Source organism: Chinchilla lanigera, unplaced genomic scaffold (assembly GCF_000276665.1).
Source record: "Chinchilla lanigera isolate Chin_1 unplaced genomic scaffold, ChiLan1.0 scaffold00064, whole genome shotgun sequence".
NCBI lineage: Eukaryota > Metazoa > Chordata > Mammalia > Rodentia > Chinchillidae > Chinchilla > Chinchilla lanigera.
In genome coordinates this window covers 11,138,018-11,151,101 of record NW_004955465.1, presented here as the reverse complement: position 1 = coordinate 11,151,101, position 13,084 = coordinate 11,138,018, and the positions used below count along the sequence as shown (strand labels likewise).

At 40.0% G+C, this 13,084-nt stretch overlaps 1 protein-coding gene across 1 annotated transcript in view; it reads right to left on the bottom strand.

Moving 5' to 3' along the window:
- Positions 1–13,084, bottom strand: part of Gmds (GDP-mannose 4,6-dehydratase) — a 429,050-nt gene that overhangs the window by 411,461 nt on the left and 4,505 nt on the right. The window contains exon 2 of the mRNA XM_013521779.1: positions 5,158–5,202. Within this exon, the coding sequence (XP_013377233.1) occupies positions 5,158–5,202 (45 nt within the window). The remainder of the gene's footprint in view (positions 1–5,157; positions 5,203–13,084) is intronic.

Below are 13,084 nucleotides of genomic sequence, written 5' to 3'. Positions count from 1 at the left end.
TCTTATTCAGTATTAGGGTTGAACTGCTCTACAAAATCAACTTTGTTTAATAAAAAGCAATTTCATATATAAACTTATACATGGGAAACTTGTTTTCTACCAAAGCTATTTCTGAAATATAGATTTCTCAAATACAAGTACTTTGTCTTATTTTATAGAGAGGAATTTCTATGTTCTAAAAACAATTTACCTTTGACAATGAAAATAATAATAGTATTATTATTTAAACTGTCTTCTGTTAATCACTGAATTCTGTGTAAGTCCCATTCTAACAGCCCCAGAGCGGAAAAATATATATATCATATAAACATACAAGACATCAACAAAAATATTAATGATCTTGATGGACTCTGTGCAAAAAGTTACAGCAAATCAGTAACACAGGACCTAGGGCTGGGGATATAGCTCAGCGGCGTAAGTGCCTACCTGGCAAGCACAAGGTCCTGAGTTCAATTCCAAGTGTAAAAAAAAAAAAAAAAGAAGTAACACAGGATTTCAATGTCACACTTAAATTCACTACTTTGCGGGGGGGTTCCTAATGAAAAAAAAAGTGCTTTAATTTCCCCTAACTCCCAACATTTGGAATGTATATACAGGGAAATAAAGAGCTACCAAATGCTTAATCCATGACAGCAGGTATTATTCTAAGAACTTATGAAAGCTGAGTCTGTCTGCTGTTGAGACAGGTGGAAATGCAGACTTCAAGACAAGTCAAAATGTGTGCAAACTGCGTAATCTAGTTAAGAATTTGAGATTAGCAGCTTTTTCTCTATAGAAAGGATGTAGGAAGGGCTTTTTTGTTTGTTTTTATAAGGATTTGGGGAGAAAGAAGAGATGAAGGTTTGGAAACCAGACTGAAAAGATAAATGAGTTAAATGACTTTATATAAACTTAATCAGAATCACTATTAAATTACAGCACTTCAAACAGAACATAATTCTGAAAAATTGAGATCTTAAATAAATGGATGTGGGTGTTATGACAAACAAATTTCACGTGCCAGTTAACTAAGTGATCAAGAGGAAAATTTCACATTCTTTTCATGTCTGAACAAAGTTGATTTGACTGCAAAATCTAGTGTCAGATTAGACATTATTACAATGAAATGTTTTATTATATATTATAATGAAGAAAAAAGTTCTTTAGTATGTAGATTTTTCTTGGATGCAACAATGCCTCCCAGGGATGGTTAATGCCACCCATCTTTTGAAAAATATAAATGACCTAGGTCAGTGGGATGAACCGATGGCACTCACCATAGCAGGCCATTTGTTATCACTGAAAGCTCTACAAGGTTCACCATCACGGCTCTAGGGACCATCAACATCAACAGCTAACATCTGCACATCGACAACCATATGCCAGACAATTTCTGATAGATATGAAATCACTCCGTCTTCATAGCAACCATACTACTATGAATCCCACTCTAGCTGAGAATACTGCCTGAGATCACCCAGCCAGTAAGCAGCAGTATTCAAGGGTAAATTTGCTCAATCCTGCTGGTACTCAGTACAGTTTCAACCAGAATCCATGAAAACCACGGCCTTTTTTCAAATCAAGGTACACAGGATTCTGTGTAGCCAACAACCAGAAAATAGCCAACAACCCAGGAAAGGAATATTTCAATGTTTCTCGTAGATCAAGAAAGTGTAGCAACTCAATATCCTAACAATAATCTCTCAGAGATAACTATCAATCTTTGCATCCCTGTATTTCTCCCTCTCTACTGAACCTCAAAGGAAGTGGCCATGGTTGTTTTCCTAGAAAGGAAATTCACAACGTATATATTCTTTATTTTAAATTCCAACATGCGGCTTCACTGTTTAGTTACTTAATACAAATTTTTCTTATATATCCAGATAAATGTACAGTTTTAAAGCATTCAATTTAAGTCTGTTGTTCTCTGGCTTTTCCCTGTAAACAGACAAAAGGGTACACTGCTGATGATACACTGTCACTTCTCTGCCATTAGCAGTACTAAGAAGGTACAGGACACTAGAATATGCTTCCACAAAAAGGTTCGTTTTTGTTGATTTTCCTTTATCCCTAACGGTGGGAAGGAACACACAGCTCTACTATGTGCCTGATGGCTGCATCCTGGTAGTGCTAATATGTGAGTCTGGCCAAGGAGCCGTCTATGCCATCTATGTCCACTGGCTTGTTGGCATCAGACACTGTCTCTCCATCATTCCTGCAGCAATAAGCCCCTTACACATCATCGGCTGCTCTGGCTAAGTGTTTTCCAAGTGCCATCTCACCTAATCCTCATGACCACCTCAGAAGACAGTGTGCTCATCACCTCATCTATCCACAAGGACACTAAGTCTTAGAGGAATTGAGTGACTTGTTCAAGGGAACAGAGCTAGCAACTGCAGAGGAGGATTAAGACTCAGGCCATCCAGGGCCCAAATCCCAGGGCTCCTTTGCTAAGGTGGCCTGGACTCCTGGTCCAGCTCTCTTCTGTGTGCTGGGCAACTGGGTATAAAGAAGAATGGCCCTTTGTACTTCAGCGAGGCACAGAATTAAGTATGTGAGGTATTTACAGGGTAATTTTCCATATAGCTGATAATTTGTTCTCTTCACTATGAAAGGACATCTGCAGGTATAGTAAAGAATGAACAATGCTGAATACATTTTCTTGATGTTTTCTTAATGTTTAATCCCAAGTAAAATTCAAGACAAGAAACAGTAACAACGATAATTTTGAGTTTCTCACTGAGAACTGGACCAGGGATAAATTAATACATTCAGCCTTCCATACACATAGACTTGGTATCCATGGGTTCAACCAGATTGAAAAAAAAAATTTTTAGCTGCATCTATGCTGAACATATACAGACTTTTTCTTACCATTACTCCCAGAACAATATATCTATTTATGTAGCTTTTACATGGTCTTATTTATTGTAAATAATTGGAGATATATGTCAGTCATATGTAAATTTGTTATTGGGAGGTAGCTTGGAACTGATCCCCTAAAGATACCAAGAGATGACTGTTCTTTACTTGTTCACATTAAAGAGTTTGTTCCAAACATGATCAAATATATAGATTTCAAGGGCCACATTTAAATGGTTAGGCCTCAAACCTTCAGAAGTCTAAAGATGTGTGTGGCCATACGAGGTAATTAACATTACTTATTGATCTTTTAATACATGCTATTCCTTTCAAAGCCATCCACAAACGTCTGTTTTTGCTTGAAGGCTAGCTAAACTCTTTGTTTGCTTTTTCAAGTAGAGAAGGAGCAAAGGAGTGGTTGACTGTGCTGTGCAAATTCTACACCAAGGGTTTGTTCTTGCTTACTCTGCCCTGGCACCACTACCCCACCAACCTCGCTGCCCTCCTGCAGGCCACTCCTCCAAACAGTACAGACTTCCCCACCCTCCTGATGGAGGGTTGGCCTTTCCACTACTAGCCAGTCAAAGAGTATCTGCTTCTTTCCTACAAACAGCTCAGCCTGAGCAGCAAGCCTCTTCTTCACAGAGGTTATCTGATCCCCTTTTGCACTTTGCTACCTAAAACTATGCTGTTTCCAGTTATTTCTGAGACAAATGATAGACCTGATTCAAAAGAGCTCAGAGAGGTCAGCCCTACAGATTTGTACTACCTTACACTGCCTTGTTACCCTGTGGTTAAATCATTCTACGGCCCTCACTGGAACCTTATACTGCAGCAATCCTCCCCCACCTGTCATCACAGCACATGGCCAAGCCCTGTCCTCAGGACCACAAGGACACTGCCTATTACCACCAACCTCTCTCCAGTCTCAGCCCTCTGTGCCCATGTCAAAGTAGATCTCAACACCCATGCAGCTGGAGCGCTGCTGCTGTCATACCACCTCCCTCTGCAAAACTGCGCAGCTGTTTTGACCAGGCAAAGCATGTTAGAACATATAGACCATCACTGAGCAACGAGTTCCTTCTGCTTCACTCAGGCCTCGACTACACCACTGGCAACCGGCTCCCTCTAGCAGGTCCCACACAGGTGAAATGCAGTCTACAGACGCCCTGCTGCCATTCTTTTTAATATTTATTAAAACATTATAAGGTTAGTATAGCCTGAAATTTCCTAAAACCCATATGGCTGAACTATATATGACCTACTCTAAAACTCTCCTCTCTGGAGAATATACATTTACATCTTCAATTATTATAGCAATCTACACTATAATATACTTATATGTACTTTCATAATTACTTTTGTCTTATTTTGATATTGCAAGTTAGATAAGAGTACAAAAGGTGCTACACACATACCTGTGAGTTTTTAAAGTCTGAAAGTCAAAGCTATTAGATAAGACTTTGAATTATGGTAAAAAAATTAATTTTCATTTCTTTAAATCTCATTGGTGTGTAGATACCAAAATCCTTGCTGTTGCTTTTCCATTTGTCCCAAATGCACATTTTTTATATACTATCCCTACAACTAGAATAAAGAGACAAGGCAAAGCTATTAATAAAAATGACCAGGCAAAGCAGGTTAGAACATATGGACCACTGTGTGGGTTTTTAGTGTCTGTAGGGCATGAATTTTTACACATGCATATATCTGAAAAGTGTTCTTAAAAAAGCACAGTATACACACTGAACTGCATCAAATTTAATATAAGAAAAAAACCCTGCATCTTGTTAAGGAAAGGACAAAATGTTGATGGAAAAAAGAAAAAGATGATGAAGACAACAGTGGCAACAAATCTAAAAGTTTCAGCTTCCATAAAATATATGGCTGCCCATTAGAAGGCAAAAACCTCCAGGTGTAAATTTTTCATTCAAGCTTGCCAAAGATCAGTTTGGTTTTTATTGCTCTGTGCAATTTCCGAATTAAGTGACTTCGCCGTAAGTGGAACTTTTTTGTGTAACACATTACATCATAAATTAACCCTCGTAATGTTGCAGCTTGGTTTGCAAAGGCTGCTGCTTTATCTAAAGGAGAAAGCGGGAGGCGTGCAGAGCGGCTGAGCCGCCAGGGCTCACCAGCAGATAAACAGCACAATGAGCTGGCAGGACCTCAGGCCCAGCAGTACAATCTTCCCCAGGTTCCGATTTGTTATCAGAGTTTCCATGGAAAACACACACAGGAGGACTGCAGCAGAGGAAGCACAAGGCCGTCACGTCCTGGTGATCACACTGCCCAGTACCTCACTGAGTCACTCACCTCGTAGCCTTTCTCCAGCAGGAACTCAGCCAAGTAGGAACCATCCTAGAAGAAAAGGAAAATTGGGAAGCGTCAGACCCGAAGCGGCTGGTACAGACTAGAGTAAGAAAAGGATGGAAAAACCTGCTTGAAGAAAAAATTAAGATTGGTGGCAACCAAAGTAAAAGTAACCTAGGATGACAATAAACACGTCTTCCCAGAGCATGTTTGCAACTGTAATTCATGTAAGCTCCACAGAAGACACAGTAAGATGCAGCAACCCAGGGAAGTCACAGCAGGCAACAGAAAGGACTTGGGATTAACTCTGATCCCTTACGAGTTGTATGACGTATGCACATATGTGCACAAAGCAGAATGCCCAGGTGCTGTAGGAACATCAGACCGCAATATGACAGAGGGGGCATAAAACAGGTATCTATGGGGTGCAGTGGGAGTTGTGTGGCTGGGGACAGGGAAGGTAAGTGGAGGAATAGGCAGAGTAGAAAAAAGTTAGAATTACCGAAGGTGAGCCTATCTGGGAGGACTTCCAAGTACGGCTAACCTCAAGAACGACAGAAAGTCAGAGAGGGGGCTAAAGGGTCTTAAAATGTATGTGTGTATACTCAGGAGTGGGGATGCAGTCACATCTGTATTATCACAGCATCATATGGACAAACACATACACACATGAACTTTAATAAAAATGAGGATATTAATTTTTATTAAATAGTAAATACTTCATTTGTATTAATCTTAAATCATGTAGTTAATTCCTAACTGAAGATGAAAGCATCTGATGAAAAAGTGAGAGTCTCAACTGCTTTTCAATAATTTCTGAGTAAGAGTCTCCATTACACAGTATTCTGTGCACAATTTTTAAGGGACAGTGTGTCACATTTTTAATTAAACTACTAAGAAGTGAAAAGTTGAGCAGTTGCCCTTCTAGAGACACTTTACAAAGCCAGCAGCCTCCCTTGGAACATGAGTTGGGCACATATTCTACAATGGATCCTGTACGTGCTCTTCTGCTTTCAGCCCGGTAGAGTCTCTTCTATGCCACCCACATAAACATAAAACTCTGACAACCGGAAATGTATGTCCTCAAAACTAGTTGGGGTGTTTGGCTTCCTTTGGTTTGAAAAAAACTGACAAGATCCCTTTGAGCTTCAATTCCAACCAGATATTCCAGGAAAAAGAAAAAGGAAGCAAGCCTTACTATCATGACTTGACCTAAAGCTAGTGACAAGACTGCCAAGCAATCACTCGAAACATTAATTCAGAAGTCGTGCATAAATTCAGGCCAAATGACAAGGTAGGGCAAGCAAAGGACACATTTTGTGGTTCATTAAAATCTCCAGCAGATTTTCTTCTGACTCCTTGACATAAATATTCTGGTTCACAGTCTCATGTAGAAGAGAAAGCATTTGGGCTTTTCATCCCAATCTTACAGTGTGCATGGCTCTTACATACTTACTATACTAACTAATTCAGATCATGAGGCTGACCAACACAAGCCAGGTTAGCCTTCATGACTACCTCAAATGTTCACATAATCAGTAATCCTGTAAATCAATCAATGAACAAACAGTTCAGTAGAAAAATATTTGCAATAACAATCCTAACTCAACAATAGGTTGGAAAGCCCTGGTAAGCATGAAGTTGGTGCTCTTATGTTGTTTTGAAGCAGACACCATGACACTATCCATGATTTAGAATTCTCTTGGAATAAAAACGGGAAATGCTTTGTGTTCCTCCATAGTTACATAGAATGTTAACAAAAAAAAAAAAAAAAAAAAAAAACAGAGGTGACTGTGCTAGAGATCCCTGGAGTGGGGAGATGTGTGATTATTTAGAAAGCTGATGTGAACCAGACCTGACCAGCATTGAACTCTGTCAATGAGGTCTTGTTCTTCTCACCCAGGCCACTTCTCAAACTTTCCAACCACACTGGAACATTCTGAACCAGCAGTGGCACTGGCTTCCTCCTTGCTTCCTTGCCAGGCCTGTCCAGAGATAGGGCCTAGGCTGCACAATGAGTGGGAAACAAGCCGAGCAAAGGCTTCTGGTCTCTGGCCCAGGGAGCCCAGCTGGCCTCCCTTGGGGGACCCTCGAGGAGACACAGTATCTGAGAAGGCAGATGTCCGCCAAACCAGCAGGATGGTTGTTTCCGCCTCCCCTTGAAGTGCAGGCTGATAGAGAATGCTCCAATCAGACTGATGACTGAAATGCCATACCGGCCAAAGCCTGCAGTGAACATCAAGTACCAACACTGGACCCCTCTGACACCAAGATATAGACAGACTTAAATCTCCATCTTGGTCAGTGTGAATACAATCAATCTGGTATAAATTTCAGCCTAAGACCAGAGCTTGCTATAGAAAACTTAATAGTAGAGGTAATAGCCCAACTGTGTCCCCTTTAAATTTAACTTTGCACATAGTCATTAAGGGTATCTATTTCATATTAATGGTATACTGTTTTAGGCAATCACCATGGCTTTAATACTTTCAAGACAATAATATTTTGTCTTATTCTCTGAAGAACTCAGCTAGAAAGGTAAGCAGCAATTTGACATCTCAGGTAACTGAAGCATAGGAGGTTAGCCAATTTGCCGAAAATCACACCCATGAGTTACAGAAGAAGCCAGAAGTACAATCCAAAGCTTTCATGATTTTGAACTAGGAAATAATCTCCTTCCTTATCCTCTTCCACCTGGGAGCTACCAAAACATGTCAACTTCTCCCCGCAATATAATAAAAGACCATAAAGGATTCATTTTCAAACCAAGCTGATTCAGTCATTTTCCATTACAGGGTGTTCTATGGATTAAACAGTGCTTCCAGTTTTAATCAAGTGACCCAAGCCCAGAGAAGTCATGTAATTTGAGAACACTCCAAAGCTCCAAGGAGGGAGAAAGGATAGCAAGCCTGAAATTTCCCAGGTCTTGGTTCTGGGCGCCTGCACTCCCAGGAGGTACAGTGATGTGTGGAAGTGGACTTGCCTTGGTGGGGACACATGTTGGAGGGATATGGCCCTGCTCAGGGTCCAAAAGAGCCTCGTTTTACTGTGCCTGATGTTTATCCTATTCTTTTTTTGGTGAGGAGGTGCTTTTCTTTTCATGAAATACTCAGAAATGTCCCAGTGCAAGTCACATAAAAAAGCAAAACTCTAGAATTTAACAGTCAAATTTTGACTACTACAGTAAAACTATAGAACTCCACATCCATGAAAAGCTGAAGGAAATAGAAAGGCTCCTCCTCCTCCCAATGCCCAGAGATGGCTGGAAAAGCACTCACTGGGCCTTCACACCCACCCCATCCAAACACATGTACCAGGGCAGTCACAGTCCTACAGCTGACAGAAGCCGGACTTTCTTTACCTCTGCAACATGGATGCACCTGCAGTCCACATGGACAAATGGACACAGGACTGCTCTTATACGCAAGGTGACAGCCTGACCCCTTTAAGCTACATCATGCATAATCTATGTTTAGGCACCATTTGGCAGCTTCTTTGAACAAGGTAAGATGCTAAGTAAGCAGTACTGAAGTAGAGAATCCATTCCACAAATGAAATAAATCTCTTTATTTAAATTATCTCAAGTATCAGAAAAAAGAATAACCCTTCTGCAAATAAGGAGCTGTCATTTGTACAGGCCTTCCACACTGTTTCACTCTATATATTGAAGTTACTATAAAAACACACATCATTCCAACTAATTCCAACTACAATATAAAGACATTCTGTGCCACCCCCACTAATTAAACTACAGACACTTCAATGATTAAAGAAGGATGCTGTTTTGAATCAGAATAAAACCTTTAAATCAGTGGTGGCAAATCTATGGTACACGTGCCTATAGCTGACTGTTTCCATCATAGAAAGCTCTAAAAAGCCTCCCAGCACTGCTTTAATTGATTTAACTATTAGAGTGTGAACCATCCAGGGGCACAATATATTCAAAAAATATTTACACCTGGCTCATGTTTGTAACAAATCACTGGATAAAATGTCTGTCAGACTCATAGAATTCAAAAGACCACAGGGATTCATTAATCCAACTCTCTCATTTTACAAATCCGGAAATTGAGATTCAGAACAGTTAAGTGTTTGGTGTATAGTCACATACTGAGGAAGTAGCAGAACCTGCGCATGTGTGCAGACATTCATACACACACACACACACACACACACACACACACACACAGGCATGGGAGAAACAGATCTCTGAATTCCCAGACCTAAGAATTTTGCACTAAAACTTACTGAACAAACACCTGCAATGAAGAGACTGAATTAGTGACTACTGCTATGACTCAAGTAAGACACTACATTGGGAGAGTGAAGAACAAGAACAGCGCTAGTAACGATGAATGGAGTGGTAATTAACTGAATGGCAGAAAGGAAATGAGGGCACCATCAGTAGCATGTCAAACATGCATTCCCTTCTCATACTGTCTGAAAATTATTTCCCCATCAAGGCTCACCAAACAACCAACTTTCCCTGTCTGATTTAGCACTCCTGTGTAGAGAGGAACACAGCAATCCAGCAATGTGTTAAGGTGACGATCACCATTCTGATAATAAAGGTCTGACCATGCCCTGCAGCAAAGATTCTGTTTATCCACCCTTCCCCTCCGGGCCAGGCAAAGGGCCCCCTGCTGGCAAGCGCTGCACAGGTGTCACACACAGGGAAAGGGGAGAGAGGGTAGCTCTGCCATCAACACTACACCTTCCAGAGCCTGGCAATCAGTGTGAGGCTAAAGTGGAGGTTCCAGCAGGCACCAGATATCTCATCATCCTGCATCCTGCTCTGCCAGACTCCAGCACTCCCTCAAAACACATCAGCTTCAACAGGTCAGTGTCAGTGTCATACCATGGCCAGCTAAAAGAAACAAACAAGGGAAAACTTGCACATAAAAAAAAAGGAAAGATTCATTTTTTGAAATATTTTCTCAATTTGATAGGTTAAAAATGGTATAATGGGATCTTGTCTTCTCAGTTATTGACTAGTGCAAGACTGGAGAGTTTTTTGTGTTTGTGATCTTATATAGTATTTCTGTAGGGAATTACTATCTCTTACATCCTTTACCCAGTCTTTCAGTAGGCTGCACTTTACCAACGGGTTTATAAGCAGTATGTACAAAGTGTATAAAATTACTTAATTTTCATCTCTCATAAAAGCCACTCAAAAACTGATATGTGAAACTGGTTAGCAGATTTCTAGAGTTAGAGCTCCCATAAATAACATAGTTGGAAATACATGGTCCTCCCAACTGGAAATGATTATTGTAAGTGCTTAGTTTAATAAGCTAGGAAGAAAGCAAATACCAAAATATGAACTCCAGGTATACTTGCACAACCCAGCATTTGTAATAACGATAATTTCAATATACTGAAATAACTTTAGTTTTGGCAAGTGCTATAAGGAAAATAGCAGTAAAGTTGTAAAACCAGCAAAAACAAAGCAGTTATTGCCATGGTATAGAAACATAATTTTTATTTAAATGAGTATGAAAAAGGCAATCTACACACAGCTATCTCAGCACATACAGTTCTAGGAATGTCTGAAGTCTCAAAGGTAAGTCCAGATGCACATCGGTGTTGAGTGGCACATGGTGTGTAGATACATCATGGGTCAGTCCGCCTGCTCATCTCCACAAGAATGAAAAGCTATAGCCAAGAAATACTGCATGCCCTATATTTTTTTAAAAATATAAGCTCCTTTAGTTTGAACCCGTTTTTCTCTGTCTCCTTTGACCATTCTTGCTACTTATGAAATTTTTAATCCTTCAGAGGAAAAAGAAAAAGTCCACTGTGCCCTCCTATTGCTCCAAATGCTAACAGGAAGGTCAGTGAGCACATGTGTCTCATGCATGCTCTACATGTTGGACATCCATCCACTTTCAGAAAAATCTTATGAAATTGGTATTTTATTGCCTCCCTAACAAAAGAGTAAAATGGAACAAATTGACCTGCCCTATGTCTAGAAGACCTAGATCAAGGATTTAAGTGAGGTACATTCGTAATAAGTTATTTTTAGGGCAATTTACCTCATTAACAGGCTCATCACTCCGTAACGATGGGCCTACAGATATTTTATCAAAAAATTTGTTATCTATAGCCTCTCTTAACAATGGAAAGAGAGCTGGATTAGTGTATCAAACACCCACATGGGCCATAGGTGTTATGGAACGGAGAAGGACAGGAAGGAAGGAAGAGATTCAGTGTCTGCCCTATTGCTCCAAGAAGTATCTGGGCAGCCAGGCACTTCCTGGCCTAGATAGGATTATGCCTCTGCCCTAGCTGAGGTCTCTAGATTTCACACACATCAGCACATGCACACGTGGACAGGATGAGAATAATAAGCAGGTAGCCTGCACAGCTAATCAAAATGTCCTGCTATCAGGGAACACCAGTAGACGCATGAGTCACAGGTGAAGGGCGGCAGGGCTTTGTGGATGAAAGCAAAGCTATGAAATACTACCACACTGACCTCTTCATTACTGGATGGCACCGTGCCCTAGAGAAATAAATCACCACACTTGAGCATGAAATCAAGGGTGGGCGAAAAATAGAGGAAATACAAGAAGTATATCCCTGTCAAAATCCTATCAAAGATCTGCCTAACTGGCCAGTTCAGTGGTGGTGTGAATAATGCCTTTCAACTTCAGAACAATGTGCTAGGTGGATGTTTTTATAAATCAGGGCTCCAAATACACTGATAAAGACTTGTATAGATTTGTGGGAAGTTAATAATAAATTACTAGTAAACTTCATGTTTAAATAATCTCTTTTGCAGTAAATACAACTGTATAATAAAATTGTACAGATTTTGAGAATTGAGTTCCTTTCCATTTCCTTTCCCCTTCTCCACTATCTTTCAAAGTGACAGTTCATACAATTAAAGGCTGTTTCTCTGCAAAGTACATGATTACATAGTTCTAATCACCCAAGTGATTTATAAAGGAAATGGTTTTTTGCAGGTACTCTAAAACAGAGCTGTACTTTGTCCAATATTCAAGGACTTACTTAATGAAAAACTTTAAATTTGAAAAAAAAAAAAAAACTGTACTGAAAAGAATGATGGAATTTTAGTATTTGCCTGATTTATTAAGGTTTCCCTGTACATTTTTTCTTATAATTTGTATTCTGCCTAAGGCAGAGAAACAAGTATCCTTTTCTCTATGGCTTTAAAAAGATCAGAAGAATAACAAAAAGACATGTATATACTGATGAATGTATCTTTCCCCATATTACTGCACATTCATTTAACAGGCTGTTGCTAACCTATCATTGTTGGTTATATAAGACTTCAACTATTAATAAATATCTTTGCTGTTTTTAACCTAATTTCTTCCATGGATATAATTAATTAGCACAATCTAGTTAAGACTTCTTAAAATAACATGATACCATGATAGAAAAGCCACTTACTGACTTCCTGATGCATTTCTGACCTCCTCTGCAACTGTGGAGTCCCTGTCATACAGGAAACACTGTAAATCACTGAAGAAAGAGACAATTTAAGAACCCTAATTTTGGGTGCTGGGGAGTCAGTTGGTAGCTCAGCTCAGTGGTACAGCACTTTACATAGCGAGTGTGAAGCCCTGGCTTCAATCTCCAGCACCAAAAACAAAACAAACAAACAAACAAAAAACACATACACAAGCAAAACTGTGACACTGAATGACTTAAAGACATAAAATTCAAGCATATCTACATGAGCATAAATGCAGAAATGTGTGAGCACCCAACTAGAAGGCTGCAGATAATGAAAGGAATGATGCTAATACCCAGAGCCTGACGACAGACAGAGCGCCACAGGAGCTGTGCATCTGGGGGTTGCAGGAACAGCACAGCTCCCAGTGAGGATCAAGAAGGCTGGTCTCTAGCTCAGTGGCACAGCACCTGCCTGGCAAGCACGAGGTCCTGAGTTCAATACCCA